This window comes from Elgaria multicarinata, chromosome 19 (genome assembly GCF_023053635.1).
Source record: "Elgaria multicarinata webbii isolate HBS135686 ecotype San Diego chromosome 19, rElgMul1.1.pri, whole genome shotgun sequence".
In the NCBI taxonomy this organism is placed as follows: Eukaryota; Metazoa; Chordata; class Lepidosauria; order Squamata; family Anguidae; genus Elgaria; species Elgaria multicarinata.
Window position 1 is genome coordinate 5,028,151 of NC_086189.1, and position 22,419 is coordinate 5,050,569.

At 48.0% G+C, this 22,419-nt stretch overlaps 2 protein-coding genes across 2 annotated transcripts in view; both read left to right on the plus strand.

The window, feature by feature from the left end:
• PTRH1 (peptidyl-tRNA hydrolase 1 homolog) overlaps window positions 1-22,419 on the plus strand; it is a 295,083-nt gene that overhangs the window by 197,019 nt on the left and 75,645 nt on the right. The gene's annotated exons all lie outside the window — the stretch shown is intronic.
• The window catches only part of SH2D3C (SH2 domain containing 3C), a 64,670-nt gene that overhangs the window by 6,433 nt on the left and 35,818 nt on the right, over window positions 1-22,419 (plus strand). Inside the window, exon 2 of the mRNA XM_063144581.1 lies at window positions 18,881-18,920. Within this exon, the coding sequence (XP_063000651.1) occupies window positions 18,881-18,920 (40 nt within the window). The remainder of the gene's footprint in view (window positions 1-18,880; window positions 18,921-22,419) is intronic.

Consider the following 22,419-nt stretch of genomic DNA (forward strand, 5'->3'; position numbering starts at 1 on the left):
CTGGCTGCAGGGGTGATTGGGCTTGTAGTCCAACACATCTGGATGGCATGGGGTTGGAGAAAGCTGCTCTGATGTCTGTAGGACCCTGGCACTCGGAGACCTTTCAAAAAATAGGCAGGAAACCCATACAGCTGGTTTATCTGTCCCTATCATACCACATGGGCCTTATCTAGGTAGGTGTTCTCCAGCAGCTATTGGGATTTTGAGTGTGCTTTCAGCCAATCAAGAAGAGCTGAGCCTTCCAGAACCACCCAACATTTTCCAGATTCAAACAAAGGAGTTTTTCATGTTCTTATAACTCCATTTACACTTGGGATTTTCCCTGCCCTCCATAACATTTTTCTGAAGCCCTTTGTCTGAGCATCCCTGCATTAAGGGGAAATGGTGTTGCTTACTCGTGGCTTTGTGCTTCTTGCTTCTTTTGCACAATTGTTATGGGCTGCATTACACGGGAGGAGAGGGGCGACTGCGTGGTTTGAATTGAATACTTCCCTCTAAGCGTGTTCCGTTCACTTCCATTGAGACAATGCCATCTAGTGGTGGACGATCCCGCTTTCCCCCGGATATTACTACATTAAAAGTGGTTCTTTTAATAGCAGGATTTCCAAGGGATAGCGCGGGAGACACCCTGGTCATTGACGATGTCATGTAATGGACCCGCAAACTTCCATGAGTGGCCAAAATGGCTCTCAAGGTGGCTTACAAAAATATTTCTTAAGACAGTCCCTGCCCGCAGGCTTACAATCTAAAAAAACATGACACAAAAGGAAAGGGGATTGGGAGGGAGGAGGGGGGGGGAAGAAGTAAATTCAGGCACTTGATTCTTTGTTGCAAAGTTCAGCAGCTGCTTCCTTTCCCTCCGATGGCCTTAGCAGCGACAGTTGGTAGCAGGAGGCAGGAGGCTTTCAGCTGGACCTGGACCCAGGCAAGATGGTTCCACTTTCTGATCCTTTTGAAACGAATCTGTACCCCCTACTCCATGGCTGGGCAGGGAACAGAACTGGGCGCACCCCCCCCCCACCAAAAGATGACCGCTTTTCCCCCTTGAAAAGCACAAGAGCTCCCCAAAACACAACAGGCACCTGAAAAGTGTCCAGGTATCATGCCAGCTTTCGCCGGCGATCCCCGGGCGCAACGGAGACGCATTCCAAAGGGAGCACTGGAATTTCTCCCAGGCACTTTGACACCGGCTCCAAACTTTAAAAAAAAAAAGATTTTTTAAAAAAACGTTGAGTCTCATTCAAGAATCCCACGAGCCATTCATTCACACGGCTCCCCTCCTATCGCCGTAAGCCGGCCCGCTCTGAGGATGAAGTCACAGCCAAACACATCTGCAAGCAGTTAGGAGAAGTTATTTTTAGTATTTTCGTTCTTCCCTTGCAGCCGCAGAGTGGAAGTCCAGGAGCGGGGGGCAGCGGCGTTCATTGGCACCCCGTCTTGGGCCTCATGTCTTTCCAGGGAGGGAAGCTGGGGAGTTTTTAAGACCCTCTTAAATTCCATTCCCCTCTTTGCTCTCATGCTCTTCAGTTTCCTGCCCTCCTCCCACCCTAGATTTTTTCTCACACGTTTTGCCAAGCGCCAGCGGACTGCCTCCCAGTTGCTCTCCGGCCGTGTGAAACAAACCGCTCCAGCCGACAGCTGGCGGCCTCCGAAAGGGAGACGAGAGCCAAGCGGGCTTTCCGAAGGCCCGTCTCTGGCACGCCGGTGGGCCCTTGAAACCCTGTGGGAAATCGCCACTTCTGAAGAGGGCACGAACCGCCCGCTTCGGCCGAGAGTTTTCTCAGCGGTTTTATGCGCCAGCTCGGTGCGTTTGTTTCCCACGAATCGCCATGTGCTGGCCCACAGCCTGCCCCATACTCATGCTATGTCTGCGCAAGAAATGGTACAGGCATTTGTAACCTCAAGACTGGATTACTGCAATGCGCTCTATGTGGGGCTGCCCTTGAAGCTGCTCCGGAAGCTGGAGCTAGTGCAGAACGCTGCAGCTCGGCTGTTGTCTGGAGCTGCCCCTTTCCAGCACGTAACTCCTCTGCTGAGGGAACTGTACTGGCTGCCTATTGGCTACCGGCCTAGAATTAAGGTTCTGGTACTAGTGTACGAAGCCCTAAACAACTTGGGACCAGGATACCCTACCAACCTGTCCGGTCACTGAGGTCATCCGAGGGCATGCTCCTGGTGGTTCCACATGGACCTATGGCCCAATTGGAATCCACCAGGAGAAGAGCCTTTATTGTGGTGGTCCCTTCCCTTTGGAACTCCCTGCCACCAGAGGTCAGGCAGGTGCCAACACTAGGCTGCTCCCGGCACCTCCTGAAAACATCTCTGTTTCGAGAAGCCTTCCTTGAGTCAATTGACTAGTCCCTGTTTTTACTGGCCCTTTGTTTTTAAATCGAACAATTTCAATTTGCTTTTTCAATCTTCTTTCTTTTTACACTTTATACCTATGTGCACCGCTCTGGAATCTATTTTAGATATGGAGCGGTATATAGGGTGACCCTATGAAAAGGAGGACAGGGCTCCTGTATCTTTAACAGTTGCATAGAAAAGGGAATTTCAGCAGGTGTCATTTGTATATATGGGGAACCTGGTGAAATTTCCTCTTCATCACCGCAGTTAAAGCTGCAGGAGCTATACTAGAGTGACCTGATTCAAAAGAGGGCAGGGCACCTGCAGCTTTAACTGTGGTGACGAAGAGGAAATTTCACCAGGTTCCCTATATATACAAATGACACCTGCTGAAATTTCCTTTTCAATACAACTGTTAAACATACAGGAGCCCTGTCCTCCTTTTCATAGGGTCACCCTAGCAGTATATAAATATTGTAAATAAATAAATAAGAGATGTGTCCACAGCGGTGGAATTCACATGGAGAAAATCCATGTGATCTCGTACCTCCTCCTTTTGCTTCATGGAGCAATTCCCGAACTTCCAATCTGGCAAAGGGCGGGGGAAATTTCATTCAATGCCCTTTTCAATAAGAATTTCCCAAAATTTGCAAATTTCTCCATCAACAGGAGCCAAAGAACTTGAAACTTAAAAAAAGCAATGCAGGAGAAATTAAAATTGACAGATTACTGCATTCTTGCAAACAGAAGCCTTTGATTGCTTAGCTCTTAAAAGTCTGGTTTTGAATCTCTGCGTTCAGCCATGTTTGTGGCACTGAAACGGGGTTAGAATCATAGAATAATAGAGTTGGAAGGGGCCTCCAAGGCCATCGAGTCCAACCCCCCTAAAGCATACCTGACAGATGGTTGTCCAGCTGCCTCTTGGATGCCTCTAGTATGGGAAAGCCAACAACCTCCCTAGGTAACTGGTTCCATTGTTGTACTGCTCTAACAGTCAGGAAGTTTTTCCTGATGTCCAGCCGGAATCTGACTTCCTGTAACTTGAGCCCGTTATTCCGTGTCCTGCACTCTGAAATGAACGAGAAGAGATCCTGGCCCTCCTCTGTGTGACAACCTTTCAGGTATTTGAAGAGTGCTCTCATGTCTCCCCTCCATCTTCTCTTCTCCAGGCTAAACATGCCCAGTAGTTTCAGTCTCTCTTCATAGGGCTTTGTTTCCAGACCCCCGATCATCCTGTTTGCCCTCTTCTGGACACGCTCCAGCTTATCTGCGTCCTTCTTGAATTGTGGAGAGGTTGCCACCTCTCTTTTTTTCTCTGGCAGGCTCTTCAGCTTTAAGAAATACCTGGCAGGCAGGTATATCACGGCCCTCTCCCTGCTAGAAATAGCTGTATCTGTTGAATTTGGCCAGTGCACGTCGGTGAGAATTTCAGTTCCATTAACTGATTATTAAGAAACTACTTAAATTCGCACATTTCTTCATAAACAAGTTAGAAAGAACTTGAGATTAATAATAATAATAATAATAATAATAATAATAATAATAATAATAATAATAATAATTGAATGTGGGAGAAAGCGAACCTGACAGTTTCAGCCATTTCTAGATCTGGCACTGAAACACTAACTCAGCAGTGTAGGAAAGTGCCCTGTGACCATAAGAAGAGCCCTGCTGGATCAGGCCAAGGGTCCATCTATTCCAGCATTCTGTTCTCACAGGGGCCAACCAGCTGCCCATGGAAAACTCACAAGCAGGACAGGAGTGCAACAGCACTCTCCTGCCCATTTTCCCCAGCAACAGGCCACCATGTCCTGTTTATGAGTTTCCCATGACCAGCCAGTTGACCACTGGGTGAACAGAATGCTGGACTGCATGGACCCCTGGTCTGATCTAGCATGGCACGTCTTGTGTAACTGGTGTACTGCTACTGGAGGTAGCATGGAGCCATGAGGACTAGTAGCCCTTGATAGCTTTATCCTCCATGAATTTGACCAACTCCCTTTTAAAGCCATCCAAATTGGTGGCCATCACTACATCTGGTGGTTGTGAGTTCCATAGCTTACCTATATGCTGTGTGAAGAAGGACTTAATTTTATCTCTCCCAAATCTCCCACCCATCAGCTTCATGGGAGAGGACCCTGTTGGGTTCTAGTATTATGGGAGCAGGAGAAAAATGTCTGCCTGTCCACATTCTCTGTACCATGCATAATTTTGTACACCTCTATCAGGTCTCCCCTTCAGCCTCCTTTTTTCCAAGCTAAACAATCCCAGCTGTTGTAACCTTCCCACCTAGGGGAGATGCTCCAGTCCCTGGATCATTTTAGTTGCCCTTTTCTGCAGTTTTCCCATCTCTATAATATCTTTTTTTAGGTTCTGTGACCAAAAGTACACACAGTATTCTAAGTGTGGTCACACCATAGATTTGTATAAAGGCAGTATGACCCTGGCAGTTTTATTCTCAATTCCTCATCCATCAATCACGTTTGTGCAGCCCACTGTCAACCAAACGGCCCTGATCCAGCCGAAGGTCACCACAGCTAAGCTCCAGGGGAAAGCAACGAACCTCCAACTTCCAACTCTGCAATATCTTTTTTTTTGCCCAGAACTGTACACAATACTCTATGTGTGGTTGCACCATAGATTTGCATAAGGGCTGTATGTGGATGTGGCCTAGGAGGAACTCTTCCCCTCTCCTTGCCCCACTGTTTCCTGCGTGAGGAATGCTCCAATTTTGAATATAAAATGGAGGCATGCTTCACTCTTATGCTCAGAAAGATTATAGTGTGGCACAGAGCAATTGCTACCCAAATTGAGTTGCTCACGATCCTTTCCATGAGTCACTGTTCTTCTGTGTGTGATATATAAGAACAGACCAACAAGCATCTAGCCTAGTATCCTGTTTCCATCAGTGCCAGGCCAGATGCTTCTAAGAAACCCACTGGTTAGACCTCATCTTGAGTATTGCGTTCAGTTCTGGGCACCATATATATCAAGAAGGATGCAGACAAGCTAGAGGAGGTTCAGAGGAGGACAGTGAGGATGATCAGGAAACAAAGCCCCCTGAGGAGAGGCTGAAAGAACGGGGCATGTTTAGCCTGGAAAAGAGAAGACTGAGGCCACAGCTAGACCTAAGGTTTATCTTGGGATCATCCAGGGTTCGCCCCTGCCTGAGCACTGGATCCCCTGTGTGTCACCTAGATGAACAGGTTTGACCCCTGGATGATCCAGGGATAAACCTTAGGTCTAGCTATGGCCCGAGAGGAGACATGATAGCTCTCTACAAATACTTGGAAGGTTGCCACACAGAGGAGGGCCAGGATCTGTTCTTGATCCTCCCAGAGTGCAGGACACGGAATAATGGCCTCAAGTTACAGGAAGCAAAATTCTGTCTGGACATTAGGAAAATTTTCCTGACTGTTAGAGCAGTACAACAATGGAATCAATGACCTAGGGAGGTGGTGGGCTGTCCCACACTAGACGCCTTCAAAAGGCAGCTGGTGGCTAGCCAACTGTCATAGAATCATAGAATAGTAGAGTTGGAAGGGGCCTATAAGGCCATCGAGTCCAACCCCCTGCTCAATGCAGGAATCCACCCTAAAGCATCCCTGACAGAGGGTTGTCCAGCTGCCTCTTGAAGGCCTCTAGTGTGGGAGAGCCCACAACCTCCCTAGGCCATTGGTTCCATTGTCGTACTGCTCTAACAGTCAGGAGGTTTTTCCTGATGTCCACCTGGAATCTGGCTTCCTGTAACTTGAGCCCATCATTCCGTGTCCTGCACTCTGGGAGGATCGAGAAGAGATCCTGGCCCTCCTCTGTGTGACAATTTTTTTAAGTATTTGAAGAGTGCTCTCATGTCTCCCCTCAATCTCCTCTTCTCCAGGTTAAACGTGCCCAGTTCTTTCAGTCTCTCTTCATAGGGCTTTGTTTCCAGACCCCTGATCAACCTGGTTTATTTATTATTTATTTATTTAAGGATTTTTTATGCCGACATTCAGCCAAAAAAGGCTCTCACGGCGGCTTACAAAGGTATTTCTTGACAGTCCCTGCCCACAGGTGCTACAATCTAAAAGATATGACACAAAAGGAAAGGGGATTGGGAGGGAGGAGGAGGAGGGGGGAAAGGAAAGCAAATTCAGGCACTACAATCTTAGTTGGAAAGTTCAGCAGTTACAGGTGACAGCAGGAGGGAGGGGGCTCTCAGCTGGAGCTGGACCCAGGCACGGTGGAGAGGTGCCTGGCTGCTGCTTCCTCCCTCACTGGTGGCCTCTCTGGAGACAGTTGGTAGCAGGAGGGAGGGGGCTCTCAGCTGGAGCTGGACCCAGGCACGGTGGAGAGGGGCCTGGCTGCTGCTTCCTCCCTCACTGGTGGCCCTCCTCTGAACACGCTCCAGCTTGTCTGCTTTAATGTGGATTCCTGCACTGAGCAGGGGTTTGACTTGATGGCCCCTTCCAATTCTACTATTCTGTGATTCTATGAACTCTCCCCTGATGTTTGTCTCTACCACTGCAAACCGATACACCATCTCTGAACATGGAGGATCCATTTACCCAATGCAGGTAAACCCTCATCTTTTGGGGCTCTACAATTCTGTAATCGGGCATTACATTTGATCTATATTAGACATGGACGTGTGTATTTCACAAAGCCGAATGCCAGGGAAAAGACCTGGGACACTGAAAGGAGAGGCGCACGTACTCTCCAAAGTGGAGTTATTGCTATCGTAATCATAAAAAAACCTAACCAATATTGCTCTCCTAAGACAGGCGTGATAGTGCATTGTTTAATATTTAAACGTGACGGTTGCCTTTGTGCCAGCAACAGAAGCTGCCCACGTCTAGCCTGGCCTTCTAGCTTCCCAGATATCCCTTGGATGGTCAGGGAACTCTCCCAAGTCGGACAAACTTTTAAAAACCCTTTTGCAGCCATAGCTCTCAGTGTGTCCTTTGTTCCCTGAACACAGATGCCCCTCGCTTAGATCTGAGCGTACCGCTCAATTCAGAGCGACTCACAAAAGCCGGAAGCGGTTGTCAAGGCGGGTGGAAATACCGAAGTACCCAGAAAATACTGAGAAGCTTTATCCTTTTCTTTCTTTTCTTTTTTTTTTAAAGGCATGCGATGATTGCAAAGTTACGTTTCAAAAGTGCTCGGGTAACATTTGGTAAAACTGAACGGAGTCAGGGGTCAGGGGGATGAATTGCTCTCCCGCCTCCCAAAGAAAATGAACAGAAGCAGAATAATTCGTGTAAAATAAGGAAATATATGTGAACGTGTGTTATTGAGAGAGGAGAGGGGTGTGTTGTTGTTCTGTTTTAGCAGAGAGCATAGGAGGATTTGCCCTAATTTCATAAAGGCCCACGGAGCAGTTCACACACACATTCTGTTCACACAGTAGTCAACCAGGAACCCATAAGCAGGACACGGGTGCAACAGCACCCTCCCACCCATGTTCCCCAACAACTGGTGCACACAGGCTTACTTCCTCGGATACTGGAGGGAGCACATAACCATCAGGGTTAGTAGCCATTGTTTGCCTTCTCCTCCAGGAATTTATCCAACCCCCTTTTAAAGCCACCCAAGTTGATGGCCATCACCACATCTTCTAGTAATGTTGCTATCAGTTGACCTTGGACAAATCACTTCACCCCATTTCAAATTAAGGTCAGCCCTGCTGGATCAGACCAAGGGTCCACCTAGTCCAGCATTCTGTTCACCAAGTGGCCAACCAGCTATTGACCAGGGACCCACAAGCAGGACATGAGTGTAGCAGCACCCTAATGCCCATGTTCCCCAACAACTAGTGTATGTAGGCTTACTGCCTCAGATACTGGAGGTAGCATAGAACCATGAGGACTAGTAGCCTTTGATAGCCTTCTCCTCCAGGAATTTATCCAACCCCCTTTGAAAGCCATCCAGATTGGTGGCCATCATGACATCTTGTGGTAGCAAGTTCCATTGTTTAACTATGTGACGTGTGAAGAAATCTGTCCTGAATCTCCCACCCATCAGCTTCATAGCATGACCCCTTTGGGTTGTAGTATTTTTATGATTTTGTTTTGACCTATAAGCTGAGCTGAGAATATTTGTTGATGGGCGGCCTTATAAAACTTAGCAAATTACAAGAATGAGTCAAAATACACTGTTTGGCTTCTGCTTAAATACCTCCACTTCCCAATGCAGACTGTTATACTGTCAAACAGCTCTTACTAATGGGAAGTTTCTCCCAACACAACATGCTAAACCACACTTAGTAGGTTGTTTGTTGAACCGTGGGTTGTTTCTTGAACCTTGGGTTAGCATGCTGTCCGAACCCAGCACAATTTTCATAGGGTGGCTTCTAAACCGTGCTGTGTGATTTGAACAGCCCAACCCTGAACAGCCCAACAATAAACCATAGTTTCTCAGGGTTAGGCCTCATCTAGAGTATTGCGTCCAGTTCTGGGCTCCACAATTCAAGAACGACGCAGACAAGCTGGAGCGTGTTCAGAGGAGGGCAACCAGGATGATCAGGAGTCTGGAAACAAAGCTCTATGAGGAGAGACTGAAACAACTGGGCATGTTTAGCCTGGAGAAGATTGAGGGGAGACATGATAGCACTCTTCAAATACTTCAAAGGTTGTCACACAGAGGAGGGCCAGGATCTCTTCTCGATCCTCCCAGAGTGCAGGACACAGAATAACGGGCTGAAGTTATAGGAAGTCAGATTCTGGCTGGACATCAGGAAAAACTTCCCGACTGTTAGAGCAGTACGACAATGGAACCAGTTACCTAGGGAGATTGTGGGCTCTCCCACACTAGAGGCATTCAAGAGGCAGCTGGACAACCATCTGTCAGGGATGCTTTAGGGTGGATTCCTGCACTGAGCAGGGGGTTGGACTTGACGGCCTTATAGGCCCCTTCCAACTCTACTATTCTATGATTCAAAGGTGGCTTGTTTAAGAAAAATAAGCCACTTTGACCCTGTTCAGATGACACATTATGGTGGTTAAGCGTTTTGAGCTAAACATTATGGCTAAGCGTGTCATGTGAATCATGACTTAGCGTGTTGTGGATTTAGGGTGGATTCCTGCACTGAGTGGGTGGTTGGACTTGATGACCTTATAGGCCCCTTCCAACTCTACTATCCTATGATTCTATGAACCATTCCTAACCATGGTGGCTACATAACCACGGTTTAAACACACTCACTAAGCATTTGCTGCAAAAGGGTTGCAGCCTAACCATGGATTAGTGTGTTTTCTGAACAGGCCTACTGCAGAGTTAACAAGCCACCCTGCCAAAAATGTCCTGGGTTCAGATGACACGCTAACCTACAGTTCAACAAACAACACACAGTTCAACAAATCCCACACTCTGTGGTTGTGTGCAGGTTAGAGTGTTGTGCGAATCCAGTCATTAGCTGAAATCTGCTTCCCTGCAGAGAAACTAGTTCAAGGTATACTAGTGGACGGTGAGCAGCCTTCTCCTGTCCTGACCCACCCACATTTATCTAGCAAGGGCAGCAGTCCCGTCTGGTTCCTGACCCCTGGATTCTGAGAGTTATTTTCGGCCCTCTTCACCAAGCCACCATTTCCGCCCCGCAAGATGTTCCTCCGTGTTCCTGCCATTTAGCAACATTTCGGGGAAACCGATGAGTGGGACAGGAAAGCTGCAGAGGAAACGTGTGCGTACAAACCTGTGTGTTCCAAACTTCCTCCCCGTACCCTGGGGAAGTTGGGGAGGGGAGAGAGAGAGAAAAACAAAATTCAAAGCTGAGTCAAAGGGAAACGGAGAGCATGTGTCACCAGGCACCAGGTTCCCCCAACCTGGGCTCCTCCAGATGTTTTGGACTACAACTCCCATCAGCCCCAGCCGGCACGACCAATACTCAGGGATGATGGGGGATGTAGTTCAAAACATCTGGAGGAAACCAGTTTGGGGAAGTCTGGGTGGCAGGATTAATCTTGGAAACATCTTTTCAGAGATTTCTGCAGGCAATTAAGAAATACTAATCCTAACCCCTGAAGAAGGCCCAAAATATTTTTAACATTGGGGACTTTTTCCTCTTCCCTCCCGCCCATTCCAAGAGTTTGGGACATACAGGCCACCATCGCCTCTTAAAAAAACCCTGTGGAATATTCTTTTGCTCTCCTTTCTCAGTGATGCCTTTGCCACCTAGTGGGGGAGGGGGCTATAAAATAGTGGCACATCTTCCGCATATTTATTTCCCCACTAAGCCCCCGTCTATAGGACAATGGGATTGCTCCTCATTAAATATAAACCCAAACTTTTGTTAATCGAATCTAGATAAACAGCAGCAACAGTGATTTATTTCCAGAATTTTTTTTATAGTGCGTACTGATGGGGATAATTGTACTGGCCTACCTTATAGGTTTGTTGTAACATTGACCCAGAGAATGTACATGAAGCGCACAGAACACTCCAACGAGCCATAGGGTTGTCGTTTTATGCTTCCTGATTCACGGATTGATAGCAAGTTTCAGGTGCGAAGACAGCCTTTTACAGAGAGCCCCGTTGCCTGTGAGAAGAGAGTGTGGTTGAGACGTAGGGCTTTTTTGTGATATGTTTGTTTGGGAAATATTTACAGATGCACAACTTGAGCAGCATGGCGGAGCAGGCGAGCTTTTAGGCCGGGGAGGGCAGCCCTCTGCAAGGGGTCAGTTTGGACTTTTGCCAGGAGCGATCTGTCCCTGTCCTGGCAGCCCACTGGGTGGGGAAGAAAGGGGAAAGTGAGACAGAAAGGGGTGGAAGAGAGGGGTGGGGAGAGCCACATAAAGAGAGACTGAAAGGGGGTGGCAGAGAGAGAGAGAGAGAGAGAGAGAGAAGGAAAGAGAGAACGCGGGTGGCACAAAGAGAGAGAGAAGAGGGGAGAGTGAAAGGGGGTGGCAGAGAGAGAGAGAGAGAAGGAAAGAGAGAATGCGGGTGGCACAGAGAAAGAGAGAGAGAAGAGGGGGAGTGAAAGGGGATGGCAGAGAGAGAGAAGGGGTGGCAGAGAGAGAGAGAAGCGGTGGCAGAGAGAGAGAGAAGCGGTGGCAGAGAGAGAAGCAAAAAGGGGTGGCTGTTGTGTTCGTACCCGTGCCCTCTGGCATTCACACGTGCTGGCAAGCTGACAAGAGACACTCATATCAGTGAGACTTCTTTTATTGAGGAAATCACACGGTAAACAGCGTAATGGTTACATTCTCCAAACAGCACTGCTTAAAGCGGAACGATGGTTAGAAAGCTTTTAGGCTCCTTTTCTGATATGATCCTTAAGGCAATCACTCGGGGGAGGGGGGTGTTTATGCCAGACGTCTGACATTCTCAAATTATTTCCTAATAAATCTACCTACTAGATACCTGACAGTGGCAGAGAAAGAGAGAGTGAGAGAGAGAGAGAGAGAGAAGATGGTGGCACACAAAGAGAGACAGAAAGGGGGTGGCAGAGAGAGAGGGGGAGAATAGGGAGAAATTCATTTAGTTTGCTTTTGAATTAGGGAAATGTTTCTACAAAAAGATATATGAAGAGGAAGTACTTACAGAAATGTGCATATTAGGGGGAATTATGTTTAAAAATGCACATATATGGGGAAACTGAGTGCAAAAATACATACAAATTTCCATGCGAACATTCTCAAACTGGTGTGGAAGCGGGATGGAATGAACTTCTGAAAAAATGTGGATATTTTGGGGAGAGAAACTGGCAGATGTGTCGTTCCCTGATAGGAGGTTTGAGAGAGAGGAGGAGGAGGAGGAGGAGGGGCCCCCATCCACTTGTACATCTGCCGACCACCACCCCTGGCAACGATGCCCCTGACAGATGATCCCCAAGGGAATGTGGCCTGGGACCAGGAAAAATAATAATTCTCCAAGCCTGTTTTAGACAGACGTTTGCTAGTCTTTAAAGCAGCTTCTGGTGGCAGCGTGACAAGGCAAAGAAGAAGGACATATGATTGGCGTCAGCTGAGGATGTTGATTAAAAATTATGATTGGCCGCAGAATAAGAATATAATAGAGAAAATAGCAAAAGTAAAACTAGATTTAGAACCTGCTTTATTTTTATGGACATGCACAAGAAAAGCAACTACACAGCACTTAAGAAAATTAGGGCGCAACCTTAGGCATGTTTAATCCTAGGCATGAATCCTGTGCGTGTTTAAACAGGAAAAAGCGCAGGCTGGCTGAGGATTGCTGAGAATCATAGGGCTCTTTTTTCCTGCCTAAACATAAGAACGTAAGAAGTGCCAGACTAGGTCAGACCGAGGGTCCATCTAGTCCAGCACTCTTTTCACACAGTGGCCAACCAGCCTTTGGCTAGGGACCCACAAGCAGGACATGGTGCAACAGCACCCTCCCGCCCATGTTCCCCAGCAACTGGTGCACACAGGCTTACTGCCTCGGATACTGGAGGTAGCACATAGCCATCAGGGCTAGTAGCCCTCGATAGCCTTCTCCTCTAGGAATTTATCCTACCCCCTTTTAAAGGGGGTACTGGTTCCTCTCTATTCGGCCCTGGTTAGGCCTCATCTAGAGTATTGTGTCCGTTTCTGGGCTCCACAATTCAAGAAGGATGCGGACAAGCTGGAGCGTGTTCAGAGGAGGGCAACCAGGATGATCAGGGGTCTGGAAGCAAAGCCCTATGAAGAGAGACTGAAAGAACTGGGCATGTTTAGCCTGGAGAAGAGAAGATTGAGGGGAGACATGAGAGCACTCTTCAAAGACTTAAAAGGTTGTCACACAGAGGAGGGCCAGGATCTCTTCTCCATCCTCCCAGAGCGCAGGACACAGAATAATGGGCTCAAGTTAAAGGAAGCCGGATTCCAGCTGGACATCAGGAAAAACTTCCTGACTGTTAGAGCAGTACGACAATGGAACCAGTTACCTAGGGAGGTTGCGGGCTCTCCCACAGCTGGACAAGCATCTGTCAGGGATGCTTTAGGGTGGATTCCTGCATTGAGCAGGGGGTTGGACTCGATGGCCTTGTAGGCCCCTTCCAACTCTGCTATCTATGATTCTATGAAAGCCATCCAAATTGGTGGCCATCACCACATCTTGTGGTAGCGAATTCCATAGTTTAACTTTGCTCTGTGTGAAGAAGTCCTTCCTTTTATTTATCCTGGATCTCCCACCACTCTACTTCATGGAATATGACCCCAATGGGTTCCGGTATTTTGAGAGAGGGAGAAAAATGTCTCCCTGTCCACATTCTCCACCCCATGCATAGGATTGCACCTTTAATATCTTATATGATGGCAGCCCCAAGGAAACGTCTTACACAAATTACTGGGGACAGATTTAAGGCCCTGAAGTAATGGAATGAAATGCATAATGGTAGGATTAGCCAGGAATGTCTAAGCGCACAAGCTATTTAAGGGTAAAAGGAGGAAGGCAGAAATTTAATAGATTTCCACAGAACTGGAGTTTATACATTGATTATTGGAACCGTAGAGTGCATCCATCAGGCGATTGTAGGTACTTATTTACGATGTTATTTTAGGATAGAATAGCATTATTGAACAGCGAAAGATGTTTTGTGCATTCATTTCTTTTTATATCGTATAATATGAAGAGGAGCGTTGCATAACACACATTCAGTATTTTTTTTTCATCAAATAAGATGGGTGTTCTTTAAAAAAGAAAATCCTTTTCAGTCCCGTCTGCTCTCCAAGAGCAAATAGCACCGCTAACCATCCGCAAAGACGCGGAGGACCGTCGTCTCCTTCACTGGTGGTGTTTCATCTGCAGAACATTCTCTTGCCACGCACCCAGGGAGAGCATTGATTTCAGACTGGCCGTGTGGCGTAACCTGTAGCTAGTAGCCACCAGCCACCAAAAGGCTCTGAGTAGCATCCTAACCACTAAAGAGCTGTGGGTAATAGCTATGTAAAAGCCGCAGTATAAGACGAGCCCTGCTGGATCAGACCAAAGGTCTGTTCAGGCCAACGTCCTGTTTTCCACAGTGGTCAGCCTGACGGCCAAATGAGAAGCCCACAAGCAACAGCCCTCCAGAAGCTGCAAGAGAATATTTGGTACAGCCTAGTGGAGGCTGGTGGCTTCAATATCAGCGGGGCGGTGAATCCGCTCCGGGTTTCACTTGGAACCAGTCAGAGCTCTAAAGGAGAGCTCCTTTAGAGTTCTGATTGGTTCCGAGAGAAACCCGGAGCGGATTCACCGCCCCGCTGACATCGGAGCCACCAGCCGTCACTCGTATGGCCTTCCCTGCACATGTCTGGTGCTATTCGAGAAGGCAAACCAATGGATCCTGTCCCAGCCGTGCCCCTGAGCCAAGCGTTCCTGGGACAATGAAGACGTCAATCCACAGGAAACATTTGGCCAGGCCAGAAATTGGTATTACCCCAATCGCGCTCTCGCCTTTTCAGCCTTAATTCTTCTCCGATCCTCTTAGTGACGTCAAGACCAAGCACTTGGGAAGAATCAGGTAGCTCTGGGAATTTCTCACGGAAACGTCGTCCTTCTGGCTGCATTTCAGCAGCAGCTCTGCTGAGCTTTGGCCGCGACATATCCGATTGCCTGGCAAAGCCTGTGCTCTCATAGAACCATAGAAGAGCAGAGTTGGAAGGGGCCTACAAGGCCATCGAGTCCAACCCCTGCTCAATGCAGGAATCCACCCTAAAGCATCCCTGACAGATGGTTGTCCAGCTGCCTCTTGAAGGCCTCTAGTGTGGGAGAGCCCACAACCTGGAAACAGACAGTGCTCAGCCTCCTAACCCATAAGGCTGCCACGCAGCCTGAAGATGCATGGGCAGTAACAGGTGATGGCTCTTGTGGCGGCTTACAGAAATATTTCCCACAGGCTTACAATCTTTAAAAAAAGACACAAGAGGAAAGGGAATGGGGAGGGAGGAGGGAAAAAAGCAAAGTTAGGCACTAGATTCTTAGTTGCAAAGTTCAGCACTAGGGTAATCGTATGAAAAGGAGGACAGGGCTCCTGTAACTTTCACAGCTGTATGTGTCATTTGTAGGCATGTAGCACCTGGTGAAATTCCCTCTTCATCGCAACAGTTAAAGCTGCAGGAGCCTTGCCCTCTTTTGTATCTGGTCCAGCGGGTAAGCGTTATACCATGGGGAGGGCATTTCCCCAGGTATAAAATGCTGCCTTGTAAGTGTTTGGAATCTACAATAGCTCTGAAAATGAACCCTGACCTTGACGAACGACATGCAGGCCGCACACAAGTCAGAGGCGTTTATTGGACAAGAAACAGGACATGCATGCAAAGCCTTCTCCAGCTTCATCAAGTGCAATTTTTCCCTACGGGCAATTATATTTCCCGCTGCCGGCCGGCCGGCCCTCATTCACAGTGGTGCAACGAGTGTTAAAAGGGCCAAGCGATGCCGGCCAACCACTGCCTGAACTTGATGATTGCCCCCAACAGCGCTGCGTTTTAACCCCGTTTCCAGTTGATGGTGGAAAAGTAACACCTCGGCAGCACTAAATGGGTCCTTGCGCAAAGCCACGGTACGCCCCAGCGCCAAGGGATGCAGCCTCCAAATCACGGTCACTATGCTACAAAACTTCGCTGAAAGGGTGATTCCCAGCACCACCGCCACCGGCATCCCCATCGATGTATTCCTTTCAGCATAAATTTACAGTTGCTTCAAGGCTGGAGACTGTAAGGCCACCAGCAGCATAATACACTTTGGTATGTTGCCAAATCCGTCAGATTGATCGGTGTACGTGCATCATTTTTAAGGAGTGATCTTTTCTTTTTTTTATGAACAAAGGGGTACAGTTGTTTTGTTAGATTTGAAATGGTGCCTTATAACCGGAGCCAATATAGAGAGTTGTCTTGTTTGTTTGTTTATTTATTTATTTATTTATTTGTTTATTACATTTCTATACCACCCAATAGCTGAAGCTCTCTGGGAGGTTCACAAAAATTAAAATCATAGCAAGACAATCAACAGGTTAAAAGCACAAATACACAATACAATATAAAAAGCACAACCAGGATAAAACCATGCAGCAAAATCAATATAAAATTAAAATACAGAGTTAAAACAGTAAAATTTAAATTTAAGTTAAAATTAAGTGTTAAAATCAGCTGGCAACGAAAGGAGTACAGTGTAGGCGCCAGGCGGACCTCTCTGGGGAGCTCATTCCACAACCGGGGTGCCACAGCGGAGAAAGCCCTCCTTCTAGTAGCCACCTGCCTCACTTCCTTTGGCAGGGGCTCACGGAGAAGGGCTCCTGAAGATGATCTTAAGGTCCGGGCAGGTACATATGGGAGGAGGCGTTCCTTCAAATAACCTGGCCCCAAACCGTTTAGGGCTTTAAATGTCAATATCAGCACTTTGAATCAGGCCCGGACCTGGACTGGCAGCCAATGAAGTTGTAAAAGGACTGGCGTAATATGATCTCGCCGGCCAGTCCCTGTTAGTAAACGGGCTGCCCTATTTTGTACCAGTTGAAGTTTACGGATTGTTGTGAATACACATCTAGCGACGGCTACAAACTTGGCTATGTTGGGTTAAGACCTGAGAAAACTAGGCCTTAGCCAAATGCTTAAAATAAATATATATTGCATGGGAGCTTACTGAATTCCCCTGGGGAAGGTTTTCCACACAAGGCTTGGGCCCCTGTTGGGAAGGCCATGCTTCTTGTGGAGCTGATTTAACCTCAGGAATTGAGCGGAGCTGTACATACCGAAGAAGGCATTCCTTAAATCAGCCTTCCCCAACCTGGTGCCCTCCCGATGGTTGGATTACAATCTGGCTGGGGGATGCTGTGACTTGTAGTCCCAACACATCTGGAGGTGGCATGCTCCGGCCATTCCTGCTATGAAAGTCAGCTCCCAACCTTATCAGGAATAGTCCTGTGGTTCAAGGATGAAGGAAAATCAAACTATAGCCAGGGAGTTGTCCAGCAGAGAGCACAAGTGAGAAAGGTGTTGCTTCAGCGAGGAGTAGATGCCAACTAAACCGCTTTATAGGGAATGCTGGTGCCCCAGCCCTTCCTAGCTTGTCAGTAGGGCCCCTATCCATAGCATGCTTCCTTCTCATGAGTAGGGTGCAAGGATATCTGCCGTGCTGCTGGAGACCACTGTGTCTCCAGCTCTGAGCATCCGCCACCTTTGCTCATGAGGTTCTGGGGGTGCTCCTGGTGGGCCTGGATCTGTGGGGGGCAATCAGTCAAGGTGCTGATGTTCCTTCAGTTCCACATCCTCCTTGAGAGGGGTATAGCTGCTTCGAATTCCCCTGAACTATAGGATCCTTCTCCTCCTTTTCTGAGGTCTCTCCAGGTTCCAGGGCTGTCCTGGCAAGAAGGTGGTTGGACACGGCAGGAGGCTACCAGGTTGGGGGAGGTTACCTTAAGGTATCTCAGGAAACTGACTCTAGGGAAAAGTTGTAGTAATGGTTTTACTAACATAAGTTCCAGAAGCTGCCATGAAAAAGGCCCTTTTTGCTTGTTCCCACCAACCACCCCTGAGCTGGTGGTGGGACACGCAGAAGGATCTCTGTAGATGACATCAGACGATGGGTAGGCCCCAAACGGGAGAAGGGAGTCCTTAAGGCAGCAGTTCCCAGCCTTGGGTTATTGGACTACAACCCCTATCATCTCTGCCCCCTGACTAAGCTGGCTGGGGGATAATGGGAGTGGGAATCCAACAACACTGGGGGTCCAAAGGTTCGGAACTGATAACCAGTGAGCCTGGCTCAACGGCGGAGCAAAATGCTTCCTAGCACTGGCTTTGTTCATGGGGATGCAACCTAGGACTAAATGTGTGCGCCTCACTCCATCCAGCATCCACTCGGTCCATGCTTTGCACGCAGAAGGCCCCCCATTTAATTCCTGACGTCTCCAGGTAGAGCCCTGCCTGAAACCCTGGAGGGCCATTGCTGCCAGTCAGTGTTGGTAACACTGGGCTAGATAGGACTGTGGCCTATCTCTGTATGAGGCACCTTTCTCTCTTCTTCGTTGGAAATGCACTCTTGTTGATCTCTGGTTTTCCCCGCTGCTCCCCACACCCACCTTCCCTAACCATTGTGCAAGGTTGCCTGTGTGCACCAGTTGCTGGGGAACATGGGTGGGAGGGTACTGTTACACCATGTCCTGCCTCGTTGGTGGTCCCTGGCCAATGGCTGGTTGGCCACTGTGCGAACAGAGTGCTGGACTAGATTAGGGTGACCCTATGAAAAGGAGGACAGGGCTCCTATATCTTTAACCGTTGTATTGAAAAGGGAATTCCAGCAGGTGTCATTTGTATATATGGTGAACTTCCCTCTTCATCACAACAGTTAAAGCTGCAAGATCCCTGCCTCTTTTGTATGTGGTCACTCTAGTATAGCTCCTGCAGCTTTCACTGTTGTGATGAAGAGGGGATTTCACCAGGTTCTCCATATATACAAATGACACCTGCTGAAATTCCCTTTTCTATGCAACTGTTAAAGATACAGGAGCCCTGTCCTCCTTTTCATATGGTCACCCTAGACTAGATGGACCCTTGGTCTGATCCAGCATCAGGGCACTTCTGATGTTCTGATGTGTTTTGACTCCTCTCCACCTATTCATGATGCTCTTTCGATTTGATTTTTCTAGGCACCAGGACGGGCTGGGATCCTGCAGCGAATATGTGAAGGTAGGAAGCCAACTCTACATCTTTCTTGTACGCAAGCTGTGGGTTCTCTGGCGGAGTGGATCTGAAGCAGGGCCAGCCCTCGAGCCACAAGCAGCCCCAGGGGGGAGCAACTTTCGTGTCACCCCACTCTATTCGTTCAGTGTCAAATACCGTTGTTTAAATTGCATTGGTACCCTGTTTCATAACGTCCTTGAGCAATTTTCAGGCATGATTTTTACCCCTGTTTGTAGACAGCAATACATTTGCCCACATGCATCTAATCACAGTCACTCACGCACACTCTGTTTGGAGAATGGGCATTGATGTACATTTCAATCATTATCGTCATCATCATCATCATCATCATCATCACAGTTCTCTTGAGTGCCGTGCAGTCATAATCCTTATGTAGGCAGGGAACACCTGGGCAGCTCAGGGTGGGAGGGGGCTGTTGCACCATGTCCTGCTTGTTCATCCCTGGCCAACGGCTGGTTGGCCCCTGTGTGAACAGAGTGCTGGACTAGATGGACCCTTGGTCTGAACCAGCATCTTGGCTCTTCTTATGCTCTTAAGAATAGCTCAGGGGGCTACTGCTGCTGTGCCCTGGCATCTTCCACCTGAGACGGTTGCCTCACTCTGCTTAACGTCAGGGCCGGCCCTGGCTCTGGCCAAGAATTCCTGATCTGTACCATACGTCCTTTCGCACAAAAATAGGCTCCTGTTCCTTCCTCCTAGAGTGTCCTTTTTCAGCAATCTTCTTCGGGAGAGGAAAAAAGAGCTTTCTAGCTGTTGCTGTCGTTTGTCAGGAGTCAGAAACGCTTGTCAATGAACTGCAAATCAGCCAGAGATTTGCCGGGAGATCCCTAATCTACCTCGTGTGCCCACCCCTAGGAAGTGGCTGTGAGGCCTAGCTGAGTTTGGGTGTGGGTGTCAGGTGCCGTGATAACATACTTTATCTTTTAGCTGTCACATAGAAATGAGTGCAGAAAGAGGGAGAGAGAGAAAGAGAGAGAGAGAGAGAGAGGCCTCTTCAAACCCAACACAAAATCACTGTTTATCCCCCAGCAAATTAATAACGTTCCTGAGGATTCATTAGAGACCCGCAGCGGTGCCAGCTAAAGCCCTTATCCTCCTGATTTTCCTGTACTGGGGAAGTTTACTGCAGGTCAGTTGCTGTTGAGTGCTAAATCTTGCGTTGGAAGACGCTGAACGCCGTGCCCTGAAAAGACGTCTACATCCGAGCGGAGGCACGTTGCAGTTCGAAAGGGTGTCTCCAAACCAGCCTTCACCATCCATGCGCCCTCTGGGTGTGCCAGACTAGAATCTCCATCATTCCCAGCTGGCCACATTGGCTGGAGAATGATGGGGGTTGTAGTCCGACCGGACTGGAGAATGGCAGGTGGGCGAAGTCTGGGACGATTAAAAAACACACGCGTGCCTGTCCCTCCCTCCGATTAAAAAATAATTTTAGAACGTTTGGACATTTTTAAAAAATAAATAAATGAGTTTTTAAAAATATATAAATAGGTGGCAAGTGCTGTGTTTAAAAGAGCCCATTCTTCTGCGTGAGGTGTGGTTTGCCTTTTCGAAGATGAGGCCTGCTGTGAGCATGCATATATCTTCAAAACACAAAGGAAGGATGATGCTTTCACTTTCCAGCGCGTTCCTTATGTAGCTCAAATAGCCGCCATCTGTCAGGGATGCTGAAAGTGCAAGATTCCTCCATCGCGCAAGGGGGTGGACTCTGAAATCCAATGCTGAAATTCTTTGATTCTGTGGGTAGGTGAGGCAGAGAGCATGTGGCTAAGGTCATCCGGGGGGCTTCAATGGCCCATGCAGGATTTGAACACAGGCCTCCATGTTGTGAACAAACACTAATAAGCCAGTTCGGTCCTTAAAGCACTTGACAATCACCGAAACAGAATCGGCGGGAGGAAAGTGAGGTGTATCCAAAAATAGAGCAACATTTTAATATAAATACTAATATTCCACACAAAATTAAAACGAATGACTGGCAGTCGAAAATGCCGATCAGTACCTCACATGTAGTGGCTGTATAAATAGTCACAAAATGCTGATTTCTAAATCAAGGCGGTACAAGTAGACAATACCAGGATCAGTGGGGGCTGGTGGCTCTGGCGTCGGTGGGGCGGCCAATCCACACCTTTAGAGCTCTGGCTGGTTCCGACTGAAACCCGGAGCGGATTCACCGCCCCACTGACTCTGGAGCCCTTTGGAGAGCTCCTTTAGAGTTCTGGCTGGTTCCGACAGAAACCTGGAGGGGATTCACCGCCCCACTGACACCGGAGCCACCAGCCTCCACAGACGAATACCCCAAACATGTTTCGACCCATCTGGTTCTCTTCCGTGGGAGAAAATTTAAACAATCATTACAGCCCTTGTTGAAACAAAATTAAGATGATGTTTGGATTCCTATGTGGTACCAGTAATAGTTATAAATACAGTATCTGAACTCCACCTCATAGGGCTGGTAACTCCATGCAAAAAAAGCGGGGAAAGAATCTTCCCTGCCACATTCTGAAACAGGTAAAGAAGTTAAACAACTGGATGTTAATTGACTGTAATCACCCAAGGATATCTAACACAGGGCCATGCCATTTCTAACGACAACACTATACCACACCAAGTGGTGGTACCCCAAGTCCACATGCGGTAGGTTTTTGTGGGGTCTTGGGTAAGACCCCCTCAGTGGACACCCCCTCCCTCCGTGAATCTACCTTCGTACCACTGTGGTCACCACTTGCTTATTTTTCTCAAACAAGCCTCCTTGGTTTGTTGCTGGGTTCTTCAGGGTGATTAACAAGCCACACTGCTGGGTTCGCAGAACACGCTAACCCACCGTAGGTTAGCGTGTTGTGAGAATGCAATGCGTTTTCCACAGGATGGGTTATCGTGTTGTCGGAACACCGCGTGTTTTCCACATAGTGGCTTGATAACTATTATTTATTTATTTATTACAATATTTATACACTACTCCCCGTTGAAAATTTTGGAGCGGTGTACAAGATAAAAAGAAAATAAAAACAGGATAAAACACTTAAAACAGATTTTAAAAGAAGCAAAAACAGTGACTCCTGGCTGGACGTTAAGGAAAGGCTTCCTGGAATAATGATGTTTTTAGGAGGCGTCGAAAGGAGTACAAAGTTGGCGCCTGCCTGGCATCCAGAGGCAGGGAATTCCATAGGAGGGGGGCCACCACGCTGAAGGCTCTGCCCCTGGTGGACTCCAATCGGAGGATGGAACTATGTGGAACCACCAGGAGCAGGCCCTCAGATGACCTCAGTGACTGGGCAGGTTGGTAGGGGAGAAGGCACTCTCTCAGATATCCTGGTCCCAAGTTGTTTAGGGTTTTCTACACAAGTACCAGAACCTTCAACCTGGCCTGGTAGCGAATAGGCAGCCAGTGCAGTTCCCTCAGCAGAGGTGTTACATGCTGGAAAAGGGGCAGTTCCAGACAACAGCTGAGCTGCAGCATTCTGCACTAGCTCCAACTTCCGGA